The sequence below is a fragment of the Zalophus californianus genome, chromosome X (genome assembly GCF_009762305.2).
Source record: "Zalophus californianus isolate mZalCal1 chromosome X, mZalCal1.pri.v2, whole genome shotgun sequence".
Lineage (NCBI taxonomy): Eukaryota > Metazoa > Chordata > Mammalia > Carnivora > Otariidae > Zalophus > Zalophus californianus.
Window position 1 is genome coordinate 52,341,187 of NC_045612.1, and position 23,841 is coordinate 52,365,027.

A 23,841-nucleotide genomic window follows, 5' to 3' on the forward strand; every position below is an offset into this window, starting at 1 on the left:
ATAATTATGGGGAATTGCTAGAATATAGCTGGATGCTAAAACTAGAGAACCAATTGAAGATATTTATGAGGAAGATAAAATATATGTGTGTGTCTATGCATGTAAATGTATATATGTATGTCTAAACAAAAATAATACTAGAAGAGTGCCAAGGATAGACCAGAGAAAACAGAACACCCAAGAAGAGAAGAAACACATGAAAAAGACAGAGAAAAGACAAAAGTAGTCAGAGAGCAAGGAGAGAATGGAGCCCATAAAGCCAAAGGTAGTAAAATTTTCAAGGAGGGAGGTGATTAATAGTGCCAAATGATGAGGATTAGAAAAAGGCCATTGGATTTTGAAATTAGAGGATCACTATCAACCTTTTTAAGAACTGTGAAAATGTTGAGTTGTAAAAGGTAATTTAGGAAATACAGAAAACAAGTATAGATGATTCTTTTAGAGAGTGGGACTATAAAATAAAAAAGGAAGATAAGAGGCTAGTTTGAAGATTAAGAAAGATCAAAAGGTGTTGTAGTATGGGTCAGAACTGAGAATGCTATTAAGCTGAAGGGAAGTCAATTAAGATAGAGCATATGAAGATATATGATTTATTGTCTATCTGTTTCTTGAACTATTGAAGATAATGAAAATCCTATCACATGGACAAAATTTCACTTGAAAGATGAGCTAGAAAACCTCTGTGAGAAGTTAATAACCTGTTTTAAAATAAAAAGAGAAAAAATACATATAGTTGTTATTTAAAAATATAATTAGTGCTGTATTTTAACAGAATTACCTTTTCTATTTCTGTAATACCCTGAGACTTCTCAAAATGTTATAGTCTCAGGAAGTAATTCTGTTAAAATACAGCACTAATTTTATTTTTTAAACAACAAATTCCAACTTTTGGTTTTCATTCTGTATTCTGAATATATTTTTGAACTTTTAGATGATATTTTTCAAATCACATGAAATAGTCCTAATAAATAAACCCACGTCACAATTCTTATAAGTCATAGGCTCTGTATATAACAAATTACTAATTTTTAACTCATCAAAATAGGATATTTCAAATTATGATTTGCATATGTTTGCATCTATAATCAGTATTCAACAATTTCTTGAATATCTAGCAAGATGCTTATAATTCTTCTATATGCTACCTGTTAACAATTTGCTACTTTATCATTCTATTCAGTCCAACTTCTTGAAGGCTAACAATTGTCATTCCTACCCCATTTGTTGGGGTGGACTACTCTGTGGAGGGGTGTCATTTTAAAGGTCAGAAAATGCAGTATACAAATGTTGCATCAAAAAGACCTGGCTTCAAATTACAGTTCTACCCCTCAATAGCTGTGTGATTTTAAGTGAGTCATTTGAGCGAGTAATGAAAACTTTGAATATATCTAAAATACTTACTTTCTCTTAAACAAACATTGCAAGACAAGTACAAACTCCTACAAATGACTGAATGCCAGTGAAATTTAGTTGAGTAAACCCAACTATACGGAACAAGAACAAAAATTTAAAGAACTCATCTAAAAAGTAGTTTTCAAATCTTTCAGTAGAGATATTAAAAATTTTTGAGATAAATTTTATAATAAGTATATTATACAAAGGAAAACAGTGATGTAGGAAACAAAGGCAAAAGAAAAATTAAATTTCCTTACTACTTGCAGCCCATTCACAAGTCCTTAAAGCAGGCTGAGTGACATTCCTCTAGGAACTCAGCTGCCAGGAGGTTAATACTTTGCTAAAGTCAGAAGGCAATCTTAACTGACCCCCAGAATGCTGTAAGTCTACTTTAAAATATAAAAATTCCTTTGGAAACTTCCTTTATCTCTACCCCCTCCAAGATACATGTTGACAATCATCACCCAGGCATATGACCCACTGATATACATCTGAAGGGTCTCATGACTAAGGTTTTATCAGACAGTAATAAATGACCTTTTCCTAACAACAGCTAGCCCCTTCAAGGTCCTGGAAATCTTGCTTCCAAAATTCCTTAGAGATTATGCTATCCCCCAACTTGAAAGTATATAACGGGCCACTCCCCTCAAGACCCCAGTGGAGGTCTTCCTGCCCAGGGGTCCTGTCCCCTTGCTTTAATAAAATCACCTTTTTGCACCAAAGACATAAAGAATTCTTTTTTGGCCATCAGGCTTTGAACCCTAATATCTTTCCTACATGAACAGTAGAAGGAAATATCCCAACTATTAAAAATGTAATACATTAGACATAAAAGACAAACTGTAAAAGTTTATCCAAAATGAACATCACAGTTGGAGAAGTAACAATTAACAAAGATCCTTAAATATTTAAAGACAGATTACAGTTTTCATAACACTACAACATTCTCTTTGGATAAGCTAATTCATATATCTGCTGAAGTTTCAAACTTTTGCAAAAAAAAAATACTAATACCTTATAACACAATAAAAAAGAAAATAATTGTTTTACATCAGATAAGAAATTTTAACATTTAAACACTCACTACTAAATAATTTGATAAAATTAAATGTGGAACCATCTTCTCTTTGAGGAGAGAACAGAAGGAAAGCTAAGGACAAAGCACAAGCTGACACCCCACAAACCCCCCTCCCCCACTCCCAGGTGGGATAGGTGTGACATTCCTCAGGCACTCCTGGCTGCCCTAAAGCTAAGGGAAGGAAAAACAAATGGTTAACTTATAGAGATTGCAGTCCTGCAAGACAAGAGTCTCCCTCAGTTTACAGAAGTCTTACTGATTTACAAGAAAAAAGCATTCTTATCAATAACCTAACTTCCAGAAGGAAATGCAGATAAAATTAAATGTCCTTATCATCGGCAGCCCAGTGACAAATACTTGGGGCAGGCAGTGTGTAATGTTCCTCCAAGGAAGCTCCCAACTGTCCTAAAGTTCAAGCCTTGCTAGAGGAAAAAACACCTTTAACTTGACAATGGCAAGGCCTCCAGTATCTTGTAGGCCCTCTTTAGCATATGAAATTTCTTTTGAAAACCTGACTTTTCCTTATCTCCCCCACTCCCAAGTATATAATCAGCCACCCCTCACAACCCCAATGCAGCAGGTCTTTCCGCCCATGGGTACTGTCCCCGTACTTTAATAAAACCACCATTTTGCACCAAAGGTGTCACAAGAATTCAAACCCACCAAACCTCACCTATATTCCAAAACTACCTCATTTTTGTTGAATGATACTACAGGAGTTAAAAAATAATTCAAAAAGAGTTCCCCATGGTGCATTAAATGGTAAACAAAAGAAAAAGATGAGCATTGAAGACCAAAAACCTGGTGTCAAATTCTTACTCTACCACTTACAAGCTGTGTCAGCTTAGACAAGTTATCCAGTTTCAATAAGCCTATCCATCTTATAAACAAAATGGAGATGATAACAGTGCCTGCACAGCTGGGTTGTTGTGAGAACTTAATCATATAATATATGTAAATTAAAATGCTCAGCCCATGATCTCATACCATAAATACAGCCAATAAATATGAGTTCTCATCACTCAAGAACAAAGTTATCTTTCATAAAATGGGTCATTTCATGAAACCATCTAAGAAAAGATACTGAATTTTGTCATTTTCTAAATAAGACATTTAGGCTGTGTATACACAGAGCCATGAGACAGACTCTGACCAAAGAATTGCAATTCAGTCCCCACCCTGTTCTGGTGAGTCAGACTTCTGAATATTGTGTGAATGGCATAAAGATATGCTTAGATTTCCTAAATTTCTACTATAAGCCCAAAGATTTCATCAACATCTGTTAGGATAATACTACTGGCTAAACTGCTTACCCTGTTGTTCTGATTATTGGTAAAGCTTTAATTCCCATGGTTTATTTTATTATTTACTAAATTTCTTCCAAATATTAATGATAATCATACCATATTAATAGTAATCAGAAGTACTTTTCCTAATTTTAAACAAATTGTTATTCTAACAGATAAAATTTTTAGCTTTTATAAATGACAAGCAATAGGAAGAATTTCATTTTTATGTTTCATTCTCTTTAAATAATAGCTAAGAAGGAGTTGGCAGCAGACAAAATGAGTACTTTAAATATAACCCCAGAAGCAACTTAAGACAAAACCAACTCACCTGTAATTGCAAAGCTTCATGATTTTCTAATCCTTCCACAATTGGTGAAAATCGTTCCCTATTATTTCTTTCTGCTGCAGTAGTTATAGCCCCTAAAAGTTTATCTAGACTATAGAGGGGTAAAAAAAATTAGATATGAGAAATCCATCTTATACACACACATTATGAATATGGGTTATCTGTTTCTTTCAGTCTTATTTCCTTTCTGGCATTTGATGTTTATTAGAGACCACTACACTTTAAGAGTTGTGTTCCTATACACATATTTCTACAAGTCAAATATTGACAGCTTTAAATAATTTTAGGGCATCAAAGTGAAAATTCAATTATTTAAAAAAATGAAAATTCAATTAAAAAACCTTGAGGAAAATAAATTTCCTGGGTAACATTCTTTAAGATATTTAGTTGATAAACACTGAAATTTAAAATTCCAGGTTTGGTATTTCATGTGTTAGCATAAATATTAATAATCATTTAAGCATAATGACATCTACAATTATTAAAATTTTATTCACATGTAAACAGATTGATTTTATAATAAAGTACTAGAAAGAACAAGTACATTTGAAAGACCTTAAAAAAATCAACATTCTTTCAAAAGGAACAAGAAAGAAAAACTGAAAAAGAAAGTCTAGGCAATTAGAGAAGCATCTATAATTATCTAGCACAAGAAAACTATTTACATAAACAAAAATATTGGAAACTATTGCTATACAGTGTCTGAATCAAATTAACCTCTATGTAGTATACTGTGCTTATCAAACTGTAGCTACAACTATAACAAATATACCAGAATAGGTTGTATTATATGAATTAAGTATTGAAAATCCGATTGACAAGAAAAATATTTTTTACTCATGTATAAACTGATTTTTCTACAAAACCTAAGAAAATCTTACTTTTGCATATGTTATTTCATTCTTAGTTTGTTCTAAGATAAGACTTAAGGCTCTCTGATAATATTTTTGTTTAGTGTTTGGCTTTTGGTCTCTAACGACACTAAGCAGCATTAAGCAATATCTCATTTTATTCTGATAGGTATGAAAAAGTCACTGTATTAGGATATTCTTAAATCTTTACATGGCCCTATTCTGATTCAAATTGAAATTATTACTGTCACACACAATGTCAAAGAAATATTTTAGTATGTGATCCCCCTAGCAGATATTTCACTCTTTATCACAATGGTTCCATACTAACTAGGCTTATTAATGACATCAAATCAGAAATTTTGCTTCTCAGCCAATATTACTTCCATAAGAAGGTATGAACTAAGGTACATTCAGCAACAATCTGTTAAAATTAACACATACATGCATTCTGAATAAATGCAAACAGTCTTTTTGTTCTTTCTTTTTAAAAGGTTAGTTTACTTTATACATAATTCATTTTTTCACTTATTACAGTAGGATACAGTAAAATACTACTTTAAATAACAAAACAAAAGCATCTAGTCAATTCAGTGAGTTAAAGAAGTCAAATTTTGTGATGTGCACATATGGGGGATGTGTGTGTGTGTGTGTGTGTGTGTGTCTGTGTATTGAGCCCATTTTCTAATGATTACTTTAGTTCAGCTAGATAAAATTCTATTAATTCATTTTACAGTGAAATGAACTTTGAAGAATTTCTCATTAGGGGTCTATCTATTTAAATCTGTTTCAAAAAAATTTTAAAAATGCTGAAATGTAAATAGATAAGATAAAATGCCAATAAATTATTTTCTAAAAGGTGATAATATTTTCATGCAAGTTATCTAATGAAAAACACAAAATACGTAATTTTAATTTTGCAAGTGCCATTTTCTTTGCAGTTAACATAATAATATAGCAATACTTACATGTTCTCTTCTCCAACAATGCAAATAGCAGAAAGTATTTTTACTATTTCAGTCATCATGTTGGGTTGTTTGGGATCAATTGCTCTTGCCAATAGCAAAAGACTCCTTTCATCTCCTAGAATCCTTTGCAATCCAAACTAAAGAAAAAAAAAAAGAATCTTCATTCAAAATGTATTTGTAACACATCTTTAATTTAAAAAGCAACTTATCTTGTTCTTCTAAAAACCTATACGTCCACAATGAGGTTCTACCTAATTATATGAAATCTTTTCAAATGCAGTTACTTATCTTTGTTTTTTTATTTTAAATGACTATATCTTGGAGTTTTTTCCCCTTGATCAGATATGATCTACATTAGCCTGCCTAAAAACTCCATAAAGATTTGAGAGAAATATGTGAACAATCAGTATTTCTTCAACAAAGAAAAACATGTAAAGTACATACTGATATGATTTTTTTTAAGATTTTATTTATTTATTTGACAGAGAGAGAGAGAGAGCCAGCATACTAGCAGGGGGAGCTGTAGAGAGAGCAGGAGAAGCAGGCTCCCCACTAAGCAGGGAGCCCATCTTGGGCTGATCATGACCTGAGCCAAAGACAAACTCTTAACCGACTGAGCCACCCAGTCATCCCCTGATATGATTTTCTTAAGTAATTCTACTTATGTCATTGGATCTTCCTGGAGACATCTGGAATCCATTGTTAAATTCTCCAATATATTTGTGTGGAAAATTAAACTGAACAAAAAGGGTAAAATGTTGTAAAGCTCTTTTGTATACTATATGTCAGTTAAAGAAGCAATAAACCTCTGAATAGGTTTTCCCATACCATCTATTATCCTGCCCCTTTGAGAAGCTGTGCTGCATTACAAAAGCTATGAACCCGGGTAAATGGTACCTGGGTTTTCTTAAGTGTCACAGTGAACTAGGCAGAGGAGACATCATTTTGCATTTGTTTTCTAGGCTTGAATACAACCACAGAAGTGTGCATTATAAGAATGAATAGGTAAACAAATGTTTAAAAAAGGCTAAAACTTGGATTTTCACTATATTTAGAAGGTATTTTCTTTGATCTTTGTCCCACAAAGTATTTCTCAGATTTCTTATGAAATGCTTGCTTCTTTATAAAATTTTAACAGTAAAAATCCAACATTTCATCAGATCAAAATTGTCATTTGAAGCTTGACTTTTAGTTAAGTACCAAATATATGATTATTTTCATGGTGCCTAATTTAACTTCCAAAAGAATTTGAGGCGAGAAGGGGAACATAGCTAAAGTTCTTAAATGTAATTTTACCAGAGGTCACAATAAATAATATATACAGAGATAAGGCAAATAAAAAAAATAGAAGAGACAAGATTAAAAAGAAGCAAAGAGAACAGAATGGACAAGCATGTATAAAGATGGCCAGTAGATACTAAATAGCAAAGAAAATAAGTGAAAAATGTATGTGTAAAACTAAGAGACAGGTTTACCATGGAATTACCAAACTTAAAACAACAGCTTTAAAAATCAAATAGACTGAGAGTAAAATTATTTAAATTTTCAAATTTTCCTTTATAAGTTAAAAGTAGTTTCTAGTACATAGGGACATACTAAAAATAAAAATGAAATAAACAATGAAAAACCATAAATCTAAACATAAGAGCAATATTACAGCAATGGAAGTTAAGAGGCAATGCTTTGCTTTTGATCCTATTATGATCCTATTATTACATGTTTTGTATAAAGAAAAAGTGTTTTGTTTTATTTATTTTATTTGTCGGGGCGGGGGAGCAGCAGCAGAGGGAGAGGGAGAAGCAGGCTCCCCGTTGAGCAGGGAGCCCGACGCGGGGTTCGATCCCAGGACCCTGGGACCATGACCCCAGCCGAAGGCAGACACTCAACCGACTGAGCCACTCAGGCGCCCCAGGAAGAGTTTTTGAAGAAGGTAATCTAAATTCCTTGGAGCCAACAAATGTGAAATTTAAGTAATTTCAGATGAAAGTTTCATGCTTTATGACAATTTATTCCAACATGAAGTGGACATATCACTACATATTTTTTTAAAAATGTTGAATGTATACTACATGCCTATTGTTTCCCATGCCTATAATTTAAAAGATTCACCATTTATTCATGTTCTGAGCATTTATATGCAAGATATTAACATGTCCTAACTACAGGTTAACCCTTAGTTTAGAATAATATAAGTCAAACCATCATGTTCTTCCAAACTGCCAGACTCTTAAGTAAAAGTAATTATGTATTCACGTATCAGTGTATGTCCTATCAGAAAAAGGTCTACAGGAAATCTCACTACTATGACTTTCTCTATTGACTCTCTTGGTTATAGATATTTAGTAACCTGCTAAGCTATGAGAATTGACAATGCAAGTCAATAAGAATTTATTTTTTTATTTTGCTTTTAAAGATCTTATTTATTTATTTGACAGACAGAGACACAGCGAGAAAGGGAACACAAGCAGGGGGAGTGGGAGAGCAAGAAGCAGGCTTCCCGCGGAGCAGGGAGCCCGATGCGGGGCTCGATCCCAGGACCCCGGGATCATGACCTGGGCCGAAGGCAGATGCCCAACCAACTGAGCCACCCAGGCGCCCGCAAGTCAATAAGAATTTAGAACAAAGGGTGCAACAGCTCATTTTACAGATGAGGGGATTGACAGCCAGAAACTTCAAGTGCTTTTCCAAAGGCCACTCAACTTAGTGGTTAAGCATGTACTGTATCTCCTGATTTCTAGTACTATACTGTTCTATTATTTCTGTTTCCCTCAACTGAAGAAAGAGATTCATCTTGAATTGTGGAGATGGAATGTTCATTAAGTGCTTTCTTGTTAAGAGATCAGATTCTGTATAATTCTGTTGCAAAACACTAAGGGCACAGAAGTTGAGAAATTCTGTATTAATAGTGATAGAAATCCTTCCAGAAGAGACTTCCAGGAACAGTGCAATTAGTATAGTCTATACAAAAGTCTTATGTCAACTAGCAAGCATCCACTCCACATGCCAAAAATCCTTTGCGGATACATGTGTGCATAATATATACATATATACAATCATATATAATCCCATGCTTAAGAAAGACTGTTTACAGATTAGACAATCTTATCACATTATTAATGTGATAAGATTGTATATATTATATTAACAGCTATATATCTGGCCAGTTTTTTGGTTATTGTTATAATTCTTTCTATTAAATACTTTGAGATTAAAACACCATCTAAAGAGAATTATACAGTTAGTGAATTAGTGGTATTTTACCTTATAGGAATATAGAGGAAATCATGTCTAATACAGTAACAAAACTGTTTATAGAAAAAATACCTATAGGGCACCTAGGTGGCTTAGTCGGTTAAGTGTCTGCCTTTAGCTCAGGTCATGATCCCAGGGTCCTGGGATGGAGTCCCTCACCGGGCTCCCCACTCTGCAGGGAATCTACTTCTCCCTCTGCTCCTCCTCCCACTCATTCTCTCAATCTTCTCTCTCTCCCTCTCAAATAAATATATAAAATCATTTAAGGGGTGCCTGGGTCACTCAATCAGTTGAGTGTCTGCCTTCAGCAAAGGTCATGATCTCCAGGTCCCGATATGGAGCCCCACACTGGGCTTCCTGCTCAGCAGGGAGTCTGCTTCTCTCTCTCTCTCACTCTCTCTCTCCCACCCCTCCCCCCTGCCTCTCCCCACTGCTCCTTCTCTCTCTCTTAAATGAATAAAATCTTTAAAACATAAAAATAGTTTTTTAAAAAAGAAAAAGAAATAGTAACTATAACATCATAACTTGAGCACAGATTATTTTTTTGAATTAAGAGAGAGAGCGCACGTGCGTGCATGTGCACATGCGTGGAGGGAGGGGCAGCAGGGAGTGAGAGGGACGAACAGACTCTGTGCTGAGCAGGAAGCACAATGCAGGGCTCCATCTCAGAACCCTGAGATCATGACCTGCGTGTAAATCAAGAGTCGGACACTTAACCAACTGAGTCACTCAGGCACCATGAGCAAAGATTATTTTTAGGAAAAAACCCTTGTCTAGAATTCATAAAGTCTCTAATATTGCATCTGGTATACATATACATAAAAACTCTGCAATCTTCCAGGAATGTCTTCTATGTACATTAACTCACTGATATTAATTAAACATAAAAAAGAAATCTTAACCTTATAATGTTCTTAGCAAGTAAGTCAAACCATAGCTTTGAAATTCCCTTTTCAATGAAATAAAAACACTGTAAAAAATGGTATTCAACATAAAATACTTAACCATGAAAGAAAAAAAAGTATTATCTAATTTGGCAACAGACTTATGTGCTTCCATAATTATAAAAACCTACCAATAAATATATTGTGAAGCAAAGTATATTTTAAATAATATTTTGATGAAACGCATGATGATTTGCATCATAAAGACCCTTTGAAAACCGAATAAACACCTACTATACTGTTTCATACTTTCATATACTGTTGAACAAGCTCTCACCTTTTGTGACAGGCAAAAATTACTATTACTTACCTTATTATTCATAAATGCTTTGAGGCACTGAATAAGTTTATACTGATTCTTCTTGTCTATATTTTCTTGCCTGAATAAAGGGGAAATAAACATGTTATGTTGTGCTTAAAAATTTTTTTAATTTCCCCATCAGTGATATTTTTCATGTTTATTCTTACTGTTTCTTGTCCAGAAGCTTTTCCAGCACATCCAGTAAGAGTCCAAGACCTTCATGGCCAAAGTTGTTAACCCAGCTATGAAACAAACAAAAAATATGTATAAATAAGTTTGTATATTTAAAACATTAAGTATCCAAAATGAAATGTTAATTTTCAAATCTGAAAATCCTGTCTTTATATCGATTGTCATTTTTTTTCCTTCTTCCATTACATTAAGTATTGTTTCTATGAAGATGACTCAAGAGATCTTTACCTCAATGCCAGACTTCTCTTCACATTTTAGATTGCCCATTCCACAGTACTGCTTTGGTTGTTTCACCAGCATCAAATACTTAAGCTGATATATTTAAGCCAAATTTATCTTCCCCTGTGTCTCTGTTACCCTCAATCAACCCCTCTTTCACTCTTCCATACTCTGTTAATAACACCTCTATCCTTTGAATCCTTCAGACTTGAAATACTGGCATAATTTTTTGATCCCCATCTCTTTCACCTTTGTATTTATTCTGTTCATTGATTCAACAGATATTTATTGATACCTACTAAGTACCAGCCATGTTCTAGGTGATAGAGATATAACAGGCAACAAAACTAAGCCTTTACCCTCATGTAGCTTACTATCTACAAAGAGGGAGACATATGATAAATAGATAAGCAAGTATATAATAAAATGTCAGTGCTTTAGTGCCATGAAAAAAATTCAACTTTGGTAAATCAAATAATGAATGCCAGGATGTGATTTTTTTAATGTGTAGTCAGGGAAGATTATTTGATAAGGTGGCATCTGAACAGAGTCTTCAAGGAAGTGAGGACTTTCACAGTAGAAGGATTAAGGACCAATCGAGTACTCAAGTGGTAGCTAGTATGCTTGATATATTCCAAGACCTATAAGGAGACATATGTGGCTGCAGCAGAATAAGCAGGCTTGGAAAAATGGCAGGAAATGAAGTCCCAAGTGTGATAAAAGGCTGGAAGACTGATCATGTAGAGCTTGGTTTGACTCTGTCATCCAGTCATGAATATTCTACTTCTAGGAAGACTCCCACACATTTCTTCTCCCTTCCCTTTCACTGATTCTGCTAACATTCCAGTTTAGCTCCACTTACCTTTTCTTTAATGTGCCAGGGTCTTCCAACTAGGATCTCTACAGCTTCATTCTTTTCTTTTATTCATTTTACAAAAAGCTGGATTAGATTGCACTTAACCAGTCATATGTCCAAAAATTTCCTCTAGACTACCTAACACATTTCAAGTCCCTCAACCAAACATTCTGATCTAGCTTCAACCTACCTTTTCAGCTACTTAAAAAATGGCTCAAATACTCAGAACCAATTGCATCTACAATATATATGGAACCTAATGTTAAACAAGTTCTGCTTTAATTTCCATAGTGGAAATGAGAAAAAAATAATATGGCAGTGAAATGATAATTGGCAGCAAGCTACTATTCAGTTCAGGCATGCAATCAACTAGCACAATGAACTATTTTCTCTAAAGACTCTCCATAATCAGTGGGGTGGTGGTGGAAGAAAGGAAGGACCATCATCTCTAAGCATAATATGTCAGCAGGTATCAGTAAAGCACAATACACCCTAGCAGCAACCTTAAAATAATGGGAATTATTATTTTTTTAAAGATTTTATTTTTTTATTTGAGAGCAAGAAAGAGAGAGCATGAGCAGGGTAGAGAGGTAGAGGGAGACGGAGAAGCAGGCTCCCCACTGAGCAGAGAGCCTAACGCAGGACTCAATCCCAGGACCCTGGGATCATGATCTGAGCCAAAGGCAGACACTTAACCCACTGAGCTACCCAGGTGCCCCAAAATAATGGGAATTCTGAATAAATCTGTATAAACAGCTCTTGGTATCTGCTTTAGCATTCAGGAAGATAAAATAATCTATGATTTCCTTAAATTTAACATTTATAAATTGTTTTTTTAAGATTCTAAATTTTACTCATCTTCTTTTTATACCCAGCAGTATTAAAACCATTAGTTATTTCTTTCTAGGTCTAGGAAAGTGGTATAAAAACATGATTTATATTTGTTCACTTAAAATTGTCACCCACACATCCCAGACTTCTTCAAATTGTTCAGTTTATGACACTTCGGTTTCACTCAGTGAAAATTACGATTGGTCTGAAAAAAAATAGGATACAATCATGAAACCTAAGAGTGAGAAGTCAGGGCTTATTTATTAAAAAACTAGGCAGTGAAAAGTCTTAACAGAATATTTTAGGCCAATGGGCAAAAGAGGCCTAGTTAGAGTCTTCAGGCTCTCTACTTAAAAGAGAGTAGAGAGAATGGGAGTCCCAAAGGAACCTGTTACTAAAGGGATAAAGTAATTATATAGCATGACGACACTCAATAGGTTAAAAGGAAGGGATGCAGCTAACCGTATCTTTTTTTTTTTCCTTTTTCTCTTGCCAGCACCATTTTTCTTTCAGGCACTAAATACTTTGTGGCCTCTAACCAAAAGCTATTTTCTCTTTCTCCCAGTCTTTCTTTCTCTGTCTCTCTCTCTCTCTCTATATATATATATATACACACACACACATATACACACACATATATATTCATTTTACCCAATACAAAAGTGGTCATGAATTGATGAAGCAGTTAAAAACAATGTTGGCTACTTTACGTAGGTTAAGAATTCTGATACTACAACACCTGAAAGAAGCATAAATCAGTAGTTCTCAAGATAATCACCCTAAACCAGCAGCATCAGCAACATCAACATCAGCTGGGAACCTATCAGAAGTACAAATCCTTGCCCCCTCTCCAGCAACCCCCCACCAGACCTACTGAATCAGTAACTCTAAAGATGTGGCACAGCAATTTGTGTTTTAATGAGACCTCCAGGTGATTCTAATACTCAATCATGTTTGAGAACCACTGACATGGAACACTGCCTTTCTCAGGAAGGACTCAGACTAAAAATTCAAGGTTCCTTTATACACCCTCACAACCATACTGCGAACTCCCTCCACCACAGGACAGAGATCAGGAATTTAGTCCAAGCAAGTATATTTGTTATTTTACAGAGTATGCAAATTCCAGCTCTGAGTTATTCTGTACTAATTGGAATATCTAGAGGTATAAATATACAGTTGATGAGTCGATTTAGTATCTGCCTCAGAGATTGCAAATAGAGACATAAATTTTCTGTAGTCTCTCAGCCCCAAAATAAGAAATTGCTATTTATCATGGACCCTAAATTTATAAGAGACATAGAAGCAGCACAGGATAATAAAGAACCAAACAGAATAAAAAATGGGGAAGGAGAATGATCTCTTATAATTCCCATAACCACTCTGAAACATAAGGTTTTTTTCCTTTCTTTTTTACTGAAATAAGATTTACATATAGTAAAATTCATCCTTCTGACAAATGTATAGTCATGGAACCTCCAATAAAAAAAGATATACAACATTTCCATCACTCCAAAATATTCCCTCATTCCTTTTTACAGTCAATATCTTTTCTATACTCCCAGCACCGTGGCAACATTTATCTGATGTGTCACCCTAGTTTTGCTTTTTCTAGAACATCATTAAAAATGGAATTATAGGGTGCCTGGATGGCTCAGTTGGTTAAGCGACTGCCTTCGGCTCAGGTCATGATCCCAGAGTCCCAGGATCGAGTCCCACATCAGGCTCCCGGCTCAGCGGGGAGCCTGCTTCTCCCTCTGACCTTCTCTCCTCTCATGCTGTTTCTCTCTCTCTCTCTCTCTCAAATAAATAAATAAAATCTTTAAAAAAAATTTTAAAAAAATGGAATCATACAGTATGCACGTTTTGTGTCTAGCTTCTTTCACTTAGCATAAATATTATGATATTAACCATTTTGTTGCATCTATCAGTAGTCCATTCCTTCTAATTGTATGGATATACCACAGTTTTTTTTAATCCATTCATCAGTTGATGAATATCTTGGTTGTTTCCAGGTTTTGATGATTATGAAATAAAACGCCATAAACATTCACATGTGTTTGTGTAAGTATATATTTTCGTTTTACTGGGAAAATAACAAGGGGTGGAATTCCTGAGTCTCATGCTAAGTATATGTTTCACTTTTTAAGAAACTGTTTTCCAAAGTGGTTATCCAATTTGGCATTCTTTCAGCAAAGTGTAGTAGCTCCACTTAATCCAACTCCTTCCCAACATTTCACACTATCAAAACTTTTTTAAAGAGAGAGAGAGTGCACACATGCGTGCCCATGAGTGGCGGAGGGCCAAAGGGAGAGGGAGACAGAGAATCTTAAGCTGGCTTTATGCCCAGTGCAGAGTCCAATGTGGCACTCAATCTCATGACCCTGAAATCATGACCTGAGCCAAAATCAAGTCAGACACTTAACCAACTGAGCCACCCAGGCGCCCCTCACTCCGTCAAATATTTTTTTTTAACTTTAGCCATTCTGAAAACTGTTTCCAGATAAACTGAGAAGCAAAGTAGTAAAGTAACTTGCCAAACATCACTCAACAAGTATCAGTTCTAGGGTTCACATGTCTAAATCCAAAGCCCATACTTATTTCAACCATACCACTAGAAATTACTAATAGGACCAGAAAAGGATTTTCTATAAAAACATCTACTTATGGCTCCACCAATATTTCACTGAAGAAGAATTAGTGGTTAGTTCCAGAACTGCATTGAGATTCTATCTATCTGTCTATCCTATATACATGTGTGTATATATATATATATCTTACATCTATATTATATCTATGTCTAAACACACAAACATATGCTCTGCTTTATTTAACAGCTTACTTCATTCATTTAGGCGTGATAAGTATTTTCAGTCCATGCTTTTATTGAATTTTAAAGTTCTAAGCTTTATAAGAAATCTACTAAATACTGTTAAGGAAAGGAATCTGGAGACTCCAACTAAAACTTCCAATTGAGATTTAGATAAGGCAGCTTATTGAAAAGAGTAAGGCCAGAATGTAGCTTATACTGTTTATTTTCTTGGATGAGCTAGTTTACAATCTCACATTTTAGATATTAACATATTGATGATTTTATGTTATTAAGTTACCTAAGTCAAAGAGTTGTCTTGACACACTATACGTATAAGATAATGTTTGTTGCCATTACCTGTGAGGGTGCCAGGTGTAACAAATAAACCAACAAACAAAAAGAGTAGAAAGACCAGTCAGGACGATTCATTTATAAGTGAGCAAGAGGTCAGGATTAGATCTGAAGAATGAAAAAGAAGCCAGGAAGATTATCTGGGGAGCAAGAGAACAAACATGCAATAGGGCAGTATCTTCTGAACTTAAGTATAAAAGGTGTGGCTATATCCATCAGGGAGTCCAACATCTAGTCCCCTGCTCAAGAAATTAAAAATTAAAGACCCTTCCTCAAGCTTATTCAAAGATCAGAAAAATATCCCACCATCCATCAATGGAACATGCTGTAAGACCTCATAGTGGCATGTTCAAATGTATAAGTTTTAGAAAAAGACAGATCTAGGATCCAATCGCAACTCTACCATATTCTAGTTGTGTTATTTTTGATCAATTACTTAAACTCTCTGAGCCTATTTTGTCATCCTCAAAATAGGGATGAAAATAGTACCTATACCCCGTATGGTCTTTGTGACTATTAAATGAAATAATGTACATGAAACAACATAGTGAAGCCTGTATTAAACTTCTGAATGTGTTAAAAACCAAAAACTTCATTGCTCTTTGAATGTTCTAGTCCAAATTATAGTATGAATTTTAGGCATAAAAGACTCATTTTCAATAATATAAAAACTTAATAACATTTCATCATTCATTTATTGAAAAGCAGTTTAATTGCTATGAAATATGTAGAGGAATCTAAACAGACACTAGACTTTTTCCATTGATGGATTTTAAGAAAAAGATTTCATAATTTAAATATTTGATGGGGTGCCTAGCTGGCTCAGTTGGAAAAGCATGCAACACTTCATCTCAGGGTCATGAGTTTGAGCCCCACATTTGGTGTAGAGATTAAATAATTTTTTGAAATTTTTAAAATAAATACATTAATATTTGATACTCATATTACCTCACATGTTTAACTTGTTACTATTCAACTTTGCATATATTTATTTTTCATTATATTTAGTGCTGGCTAATTCACATTGGAGCAGACATGGAAATTACAATGGTAAGAGGAAAGGGAGTATGGAGACAGTGCATCTATTTATAGTTCATGCATAATCCTGACAAGGAATTATATCAAAATATATTAAGATTTAAAACAGAAGTCTATCCCAAGCCTCCACAACTTCTGAGGTCCTTGTTTTTTAAAGGTCCCACTTATACTAATCAGCATGATTAAAGGGGGAAAAAACATATTTAATAAATAGAGGATTCCAAGAGAAAGCAAGATTCTCCCCACTTCTAGCTCTACAGGTCAAAAAAAAGTAAGGAAAACTCTATAAATGTACCTATTGTATGACAGAATGAAATTCTGCTCTCTCACACATACAAGTAAAGGAGAACCCTTCACAATTTCCCAAAACTTCAACCTTCGATATATAAATTGGAGATTCAGAGATGGAATTATTTAGTTACAGTTCATATAAATATAACTTAAAAGCAAAGACTTAGTGGGTGGATGAGTTCAGTACATTCTACACATTACAGACATAGTAAGAAATAGTGACTGCACTTATATTGAATAGATTGTCCAGATTCATGTAGGTCTTTCAAAAGGGTTAATGCTAAAATTACAAAGTTCCATCCTGAGTCCCATAAGCTTTAAAGGCAGTTGGTCTCATGTGAAGGAGTCCAATATTAGTCATGTCATCCCTTTATCAGTTTGTGCAGTGCTAAAGGCTAATATAAAGAGTTACCTGTTCTGTACAAAGGATTTTATTTCTCTCTAATGGTGTCCTATTCCCATGTGTAATACTACAACCCAAATCACTGGAATATCAATAAAATGAATGATAGCTTAGAGTTTCTTGAGGGAATTCAGAATGGTAAAATTACAAGACATGAAACAACTAATTCCAAGGGTTGTGGAGACATTAAAGATGATTGTAAATAGTGTGTACACATTTTAATAGCAGGAAACATCTCATTTTATTTTTTAACTTAAAATCAATTTAATTAACATATACTGTATTATTAGTTTCAGAGGTAGAATTTAGTGATTCATCAGTTGCATACAACACCCAGTGTTCAGTACCCTCCTTAATGCCCATCATCCAGTTACCCCATCCCCCCACCCACCTCCCCTCCAGCAACTCTCAGTTTGGGAAACATCTCATTTTAATATCAATGTTTCCAATGTAATGTTTTTTAATGCAATTAAAACCAAACTTTAGTTATATGCACTTATGAGAAAGAAAAAGAGCACCAAGGTGATAAAGACCAATGTACTACCCAAAGCAAACATTATCATACATTTAGTCCATGAATCAGTAATCTCCAAACAGTAGCCAAGAAGAAGTATTTTTAACATTTTTAAAGGATATTTGTTCAATGAAATCAACTTCATAAATAATTCCACTATCAATATATACATCTATTAAAAAATAAAATGTTAAAAACAAAAACATGGACTTGTATATGCTATGACTGTCTTGGCCTTAATTCAATAAAAACATACATATCCACTTAGATTTGTCTACATGAAAGTAAATATGATAGACTTGAGCACTTGAATGTCCTTGTAAATATTCATCATAGTATATTAGTACATAAACTATCTCTGCCCAATTTTAATTATTAGATGTAGTACTGCCATTTCTAGACATCTGTGCATATGACATTCACTGACCACTTATTTCACCTGATTTATAGAAAGGCAGACTATGTTAATTTTCCAGCTCTGCCTCTCCATGGTTTAGACTTCAATGTTGAGCTAGACTATAATTTCCTTTGAAAACACCAAAAAAAAATTCCATCTTTCTCTCTATACTCTGTTATTAACTTAAAAAGGGTTTTACCTGGCTGCATTTATTCTATCAGGTCTCACTAGGAAGGTTCTGCTATTTCACAGTACTCACACATTTTCTAAGAGTTCCTCACAAAAGAGGAAATGTATTCTCTTTCTAGTTGTTTACATTACATAAAAACAAACTTCTTACACGTTTAGAACAAATTGTAAATGTCTGAATTACATATAAAAATCTCCTGAGGGAAAATAAAAATTCTCTCTCAAAAGATAAAAATTCCTTATTCATTAAAATCAATTTAAGATCTCGGGCACCTGGGTGGCTCAGTTGGTTAAGCGACTGCCTTCGGCTCGGGTCATGATCCTGGAGTTCCGGGATCGAGTCCCACATCGGGCTCCCTGCTCAGCAGGGAGCCTGCTTCTCCCTCTGACCCAACCCCCTCTCTTGTGCTCTCTCTCAAATAAATAAATAAATCTTTAAAAAATAAATAAATAAATAAAATAAAATCAATTTAAGATCTCAAAATTACTTTGGAGATGGTCAAAATGGCTTAAATCCAAATCTATTAAATTTATCAACAGGTTATAGAACAAAGAATATTTTCTTCCCCATCCCCCTTCAAAAGTTATTGTTAGAAACACATGAGAGATCATCTTATCCCACAGTAATGATGAAAATAAAATTTGCGAATAATGTGAATGAAAATGAAAATTGAGTCTTCAATCAAAGAGAAGGGGAAAGAACATTGCAAATATTCAAGCAAAAGCTAGTCATATTTCAAATTCTCTTCATATATTTGAAATTGCAAACATATTAGGACACTTACTAAAGTCACCTTCTTAGTAATATCACCAGTCAAACTTATAATAAAATGTTAACTTCCACAAGAAAACTGTATTGGCTTATTTTCCTAAGCTAAGTAATACATTAAAATTCTGTCCTATGCACTCCATTGGACATCCAGTTAATTTTAGTTTAGTGGAATTTTGTTAAAATGAACTTACTCTAGGAAATCACATTCCTAATCTATAAACCCTGAAAATGAAACAGAGTTGACATCAAGTTTAACTGTTGTGAATAAAGTAAGAAGTTCTTTGAATATAAGAAAGAAAAGAGAGATATTAGCAAATACCACCCATACATTTACTTTTTTCCCAAGCCAATTTGCATATTACAGTGAGTTGCAGAGAGGTTAAATGAATTTTCTTTCATGGTAACAGGGATAAGGAGAGTTGAAGGGTAATTGCTATTTGATGACTGAACAACAAGAATGTTAACAGTCCTTCCCACCTATGAGTTGCAGTCCCAAAAACATAGAATTAAAGACTCTTTATAGAGTGTGATTGCTGCATAAAAAAAAAAAAATCAAAGAAATTTAATGCTCACAAATATATATATATATATATATTTTTTTTTTTTGTACAGGATAACTGCACCGAAACTAAAAAGAACAATTTCTTTGGATCCTCATTGTGGATATCAAAAAACTCTTAACAAGTTCAAATATTTTGTTGTCTCAGAATGTAATCTGTATATGGTGATTAACATAACAATAAAAAATTTTTTAAAAAGAATGTAATCTGTAATGGTAACCACTCTGGTCTTTTCTTATTTTTATATAATTTAAAATCCCTTTCCCCTAAAACTGAGAAAGACACAATGGAAATTATGTGTGTATCTGTGTGCACACATGCACGTGTTAGCCATGGTTAAGTATCTTAATATATCCAACTTTAACAATTTTTTTTCAAAACATAATCATTGAACAATGAATAGTCAAAATCTTTGTTTTTTTTAGGATTTTATTTATTTATTTGAGAGTGAGACAGAGACAGCAAGAGAGCACAAGCTGGGGAGAGGGAGAAGCAAGCTCCTGGGCTCCATCCCAGGATCATGACCAGAGCCAAAAGCAGCCACTTAAATGACTGAGCAACCCAGGCACCCCGAATAGTCAAATCTTAAATAACATCACATTAAACAACTTGGAAACTGTTAAGGCTTATCTAAGAAATATTAAGCCAGGGGCACCTGGGTGACTCAGTCATTAAGCGTCTGCCTTCGGATCAGGTCATGATCCCAGGGTCCTGGGATTGGGCCCCATATCTGGCTCCCCGCTCAGTGGGGAGCCTGCTTCTCCCTCTCCCACTCCCCCTGCTTGTGTTCCCTCTCTCGCTGTGTCTCTCTCTGTCAAATAAATAAAATCTTAAAAAAAAAAAGAAACATTAAGCCAAACATACTCATGATTTGTTCTCTTCTACAGTGACATAAACAATCTAAATCAGATAACAAAATAAAAGTGATAAACATGTACATGCACATAGATAAAACCTATTTTATAGGACTATAATACAGTATAAAGTTCCCAAGAGATATTAGCCTTCTACCATATTTGACCTGGCCTGAATTCATTTTCAGACAAATCTAGAAATATTGCTACTCCTAAAATATATACATTTATGCTTGATAAGTCTTTCAGAACATATAAATTCTTTTGAAAAAAAGCAAAATGTTTTAATTGCTGAAGTAACTTTGGCCTTCTTCAAAATTGCCCGGATTTCCTGTTCACAATTGGAAAAGTTAAAAAACATAACAAACATTAACAATTTAAATTAACAACACTGTTTTGTCTTCATTTTAAAAACAAACCTCCATGAAAGAACAGGCCATGATAAGAATAGCTTTACTGGTCATGAAATCATGCTACCTCATTTCAGCTCCTTTATTTTACAAATAAAGAAACTAAAAAATTTTAGTTATACATCTTGTGTCATAGCTTGTTAATGGCAAAAACATGACTGGAATCCAGCATTTTTCTCTCTCACTTTTTTTTTAAGATTTTTATTTATTTGAGAGAGAGAGAGCAAGCACGAGTGGGGGATGGAGAGAAGGGGAAGAGGGAAAGGGAGAAGCAGACTCCCAGACTCCCTGTGCAGCAGGGAGCCTGATGTGGGGAGCGATCCCAGGACCTGTAGGTCAAGAACCGAGCCAAAGGCAGATGCTTAGCTGACTGAGCCACCCAGGCACCCCTGGAATCCAGCATTTCTCAATCCTTACACACCTCTAATTCACCTGTATTACCAACATCTAATATTAAAAAAAAATCAATTAGCATTATGAGTATTGTTTTGGTTATTTTGCTTCATGAAGGAGTATCAGATAAACGTTCAAATTTATAAAAATGTCATCAATGTGTATATTCAGAAGTGAAATCAATAACAGTAAGGGTTTTTTTAATATTTATTGTGAATTCCACCACCAATGCAAGGGAAACCTTAAATAAAACATGTAGATATGTCCAAGAATATACTTTCTTTCTGCTTCCCATATACCAATAAATGTTACTTGTTTAGCATTGATATAGAGCGATATCATACTGTAACGCATTACTGTGTATTGTAGACATATAGAACTGTAAACACCCACCTGAAAAAATAAAGAAATTGTTAACTGACATTTGGTATGATACAAAATACAAATATTAGAAAGCACCTGGAAAAAAAATGGAGCCATTCAACGTTAATTTGGGAATAACAGTCCTTAGTTACCCTCATGTGCTTCCTTATCCAGCATGAATGAATTGGCCGGCAACTTTAAGATTGCTTCTTTTTTTTTTTTATTTAACCAAACAAAAACATTATTTTGAAAAGATATATCACCCCCAAGTTCACTGTAACATTATTTACAATAAAAAGATACGGAAGCAACCCAGTGTCCATCAATAGCAAACACATAAAGAAGATATGGTTACAGGGGCGCCTGGGTGGCTCAGTTGTTAAGCGTCTGCCTTCACCTCAGGTTGTGATCTCAGGGTCCTGGGACAGAGCCCCACATCGGGCTGCCTGCTCGGCTGGAAGCCTGCTCCTCCCTCTCCCACTCCCCCTGCTTGAGTTCCCTCTCACACTATCTCTCTCTCTCTCTGTCAATTAAATAAATAAAAATAAAATCTTAAAAAAAAAAGATATGGTTACATATATGGAGTGGAATATTACTCAGCCATAATAAAGAGTAAGATCTTGCCACTTGCCACAACATGGATGGATCTAAAGGGCATTCTGGTAAGTGAAATAAGTCAGAGAAAGACAAATACCATACGATTTCCCTTACATGTGAATCGAAAAAATGAAACAAACAGAAACCAGACTCAAATACAGCAAACTGAACTGGTGGTTGCCAGAGGCGAAGTAAATGAGGGGGATGGGTGAAATAGATAAAAATCCAAACTTCCAGTTAAAAACAAGTCACAAAGATGAAAAATACAGCATACGGAATAGAGTCAGTAATACTGCAATAATGTTGTTGCTTATCGTGGTAAGCAATGAGTAATGTATAGAATTGTTGAATCAATATGTTGTACAAAGAACTCCTGGTCTGTTGACAGTTTGGTGGTATGTTTTCCTTAGCCACGGAGATTAATATTTTACTCTTTTCAGAAAGCTTCTCTGATGTCTTTCCCCTCATTTCCATGTAAGGTGGATCACTTTCCAATTGTGCTTTGTCTTTGGCCAGTTTGGCTTTTCACTCTTCAATAAACTCATCCAAATTATCAGCCATTTTGCAGATATCAAGAGAGCGGGCTTGCGCTGGGGAAGACGCACAGTGCCCAAGAGAAGAACTTCATGGGCTGAAGAGGTGGCGACGGCTGCCCAACACGGGAACACTGTGACCTTTAAGATTGCTTCTGATGGAGTTCAGGACACACTACACAAAAATATGGCACCTTAGGGAGTGAGTCTTTAAAATATTAAATATCTTTAATGAGTCTTTAAAATATTAAAAAGCTTAAAATGAAGGAATCAGGAAAAACCTCATTCACTCACCTACCCTTCTCTGAAAGCAGAAGCTAGATCTCCCATGTGACAGGTACCCTTCCTGTACCAAGAGGAGGGAAGATACTCTTATCACCAGAGACAGGGAATTTGGGCCTAGAAGGCTATATGAAAAACCTTGTTAAACTACCCTTATCCTCCTTGTTACTTCTTCATTGGGTACTACCCCTACCCCAAAACCCTTTGTCTTGTCAATTCTTTACAAACTTGCTGTTTCTTTGTATAAAAAATACAAAAACTTCCTGCTCTGGTCACTCATTTGGGTCTTCATTCTCTTGTAAAGGTACCCATGTATATGTAAACATTTAATGAAGTATATTTGTTTTTTTCAAGTTAATGATCATCAGTTTAATTTTCAGAGCCAGTCAGGGAACCTGAGAGGGTCCAGTAAAACTTTTCCCTCCTCTACACTTCCCACTAACTTCCTTAACTCTTCTATGCTTTTCTGCTTTGCCTTATTCACTTTGGCTTCCTGAATTTTAAATAAACCCAGTGAACTCTATTTGCTGGACCAATCAGTCCCTCTATCAACTCACATC

The 23,841-nt window shown here is 34.6% G+C and overlaps 1 protein-coding gene across 5 annotated transcripts in view; it reads right to left on the reverse strand.

Annotated features, from left to right (window-relative positions):
* Nucleotides 1-23,841, reverse strand: part of DIAPH2 (diaphanous related formin 2) — a 956,101-nt gene that overhangs the window by 701,945 nt on the left and 230,315 nt on the right. For all 5 annotated transcript variants that reach the window (XM_035725382.1, XM_027607475.1, XM_035725381.1 and 2 more), the window contains 4 exons: nt 10,592-10,666; nt 10,434-10,503; nt 5,928-6,064; nt 4,091-4,199 (listed from right to left, as the gene is read on the reverse strand). In XM_035725382.1, the coding sequence (XP_035581275.1) occupies nt 4,091-4,199; nt 5,928-6,064; nt 10,434-10,503; nt 10,592-10,666 (391 nt within the window). The remainder of the gene's footprint in view (nt 1-4,090; nt 4,200-5,927; nt 6,065-10,433; nt 10,504-10,591; nt 10,667-23,841) is intronic.